General features: G+C 42.7%; 1 protein-coding gene across 1 annotated transcript in view; it reads right to left on the bottom strand.

The window, feature by feature from the left end:
- Positions 1–758, bottom strand: part of LOC107560172 (phospholipase D3-like) — a 19,177-nt gene that overhangs the window by 16,099 nt on the left and 2,320 nt on the right. The window contains exons 2-4 of the mRNA XM_016244267.1: positions 458–490; positions 294–372; positions 51–226 (exon numbers count right to left, since the gene is read on the bottom strand). Of these exons, the coding sequence (XP_016099753.1) occupies positions 51–226; positions 294–372; positions 458–490 (288 nt within the window). The remainder of the gene's footprint in view (positions 1–50; positions 227–293; positions 373–457; positions 491–758) is intronic.

Genomic DNA, 758 nt, shown 5'->3' on the forward strand with positions numbered 1-758 from the left:
GTGCTGGAGGTGGCAGGAAGTGAAAGCGTGAAAACAGGAAGTGTGCTCACCTGCTCTGCTCGATGGGGCCGCTTTGATTACAGCACGGCGGTGTCTGAGGAGGATTCAGAGCCTCGTGGATCCGATCCTCATTCTTTAACGTCTCTATTACAGCCACGGCCAATAAAATCCCCAAAAACAGCAGACATCCAGCGGCCAGCAGAGCCGAGACGGGACACTTGGAGTCCTGCGAGCACAAAAACATCACTAGATAGAAAACATCCGACGAGACGCTCTGAAAGAGTCAAGCTCACCCTGCGATCGGACACATAGCTGTCATGTAGACTCTTATACGGAGACGTCAGTTCGTGACCGTCCAGCAGCCGTGAAGATCTGAAAGCAAGCATTTATCACCGAATCTTGTAACGAATCGACAGAAAGCAGAGAGTGTGTGAGTGTGAAACAGCAGAGGACTCACGCTGGCATGTTGAAGCAGGTGCTGATGATTTCTCTTGTGACACACAAAGGGAAATATTCTTAAATAATCTCATTAGTTCCTCATTCGCTTTTCATTTCTGTTTTTGTCACTTCAACACTTGTCTAATATATACAAAGGGGCTTTCAGACATCTGTAGATCACATCTTATGTCATATTTACTTCACTGACCAAAAACTGGCTTTATGACAAATCTACAGGAAATTATTAAACGGATAAATAGAAAACAAAACAAGAATAAATAAATACAAATAATATAAATAAAAATGTGTAATTAAAAAAA

This window comes from Sinocyclocheilus grahami, unplaced genomic scaffold (assembly GCF_001515645.1).
Source record: "Sinocyclocheilus grahami isolate Dianchi unplaced genomic scaffold, SAMN03320097.WGS_v1.1 scaffold713.1, whole genome shotgun sequence".
Lineage (NCBI taxonomy): Eukaryota > Metazoa > Chordata > Actinopteri > Cypriniformes > Cyprinidae > Sinocyclocheilus > Sinocyclocheilus grahami.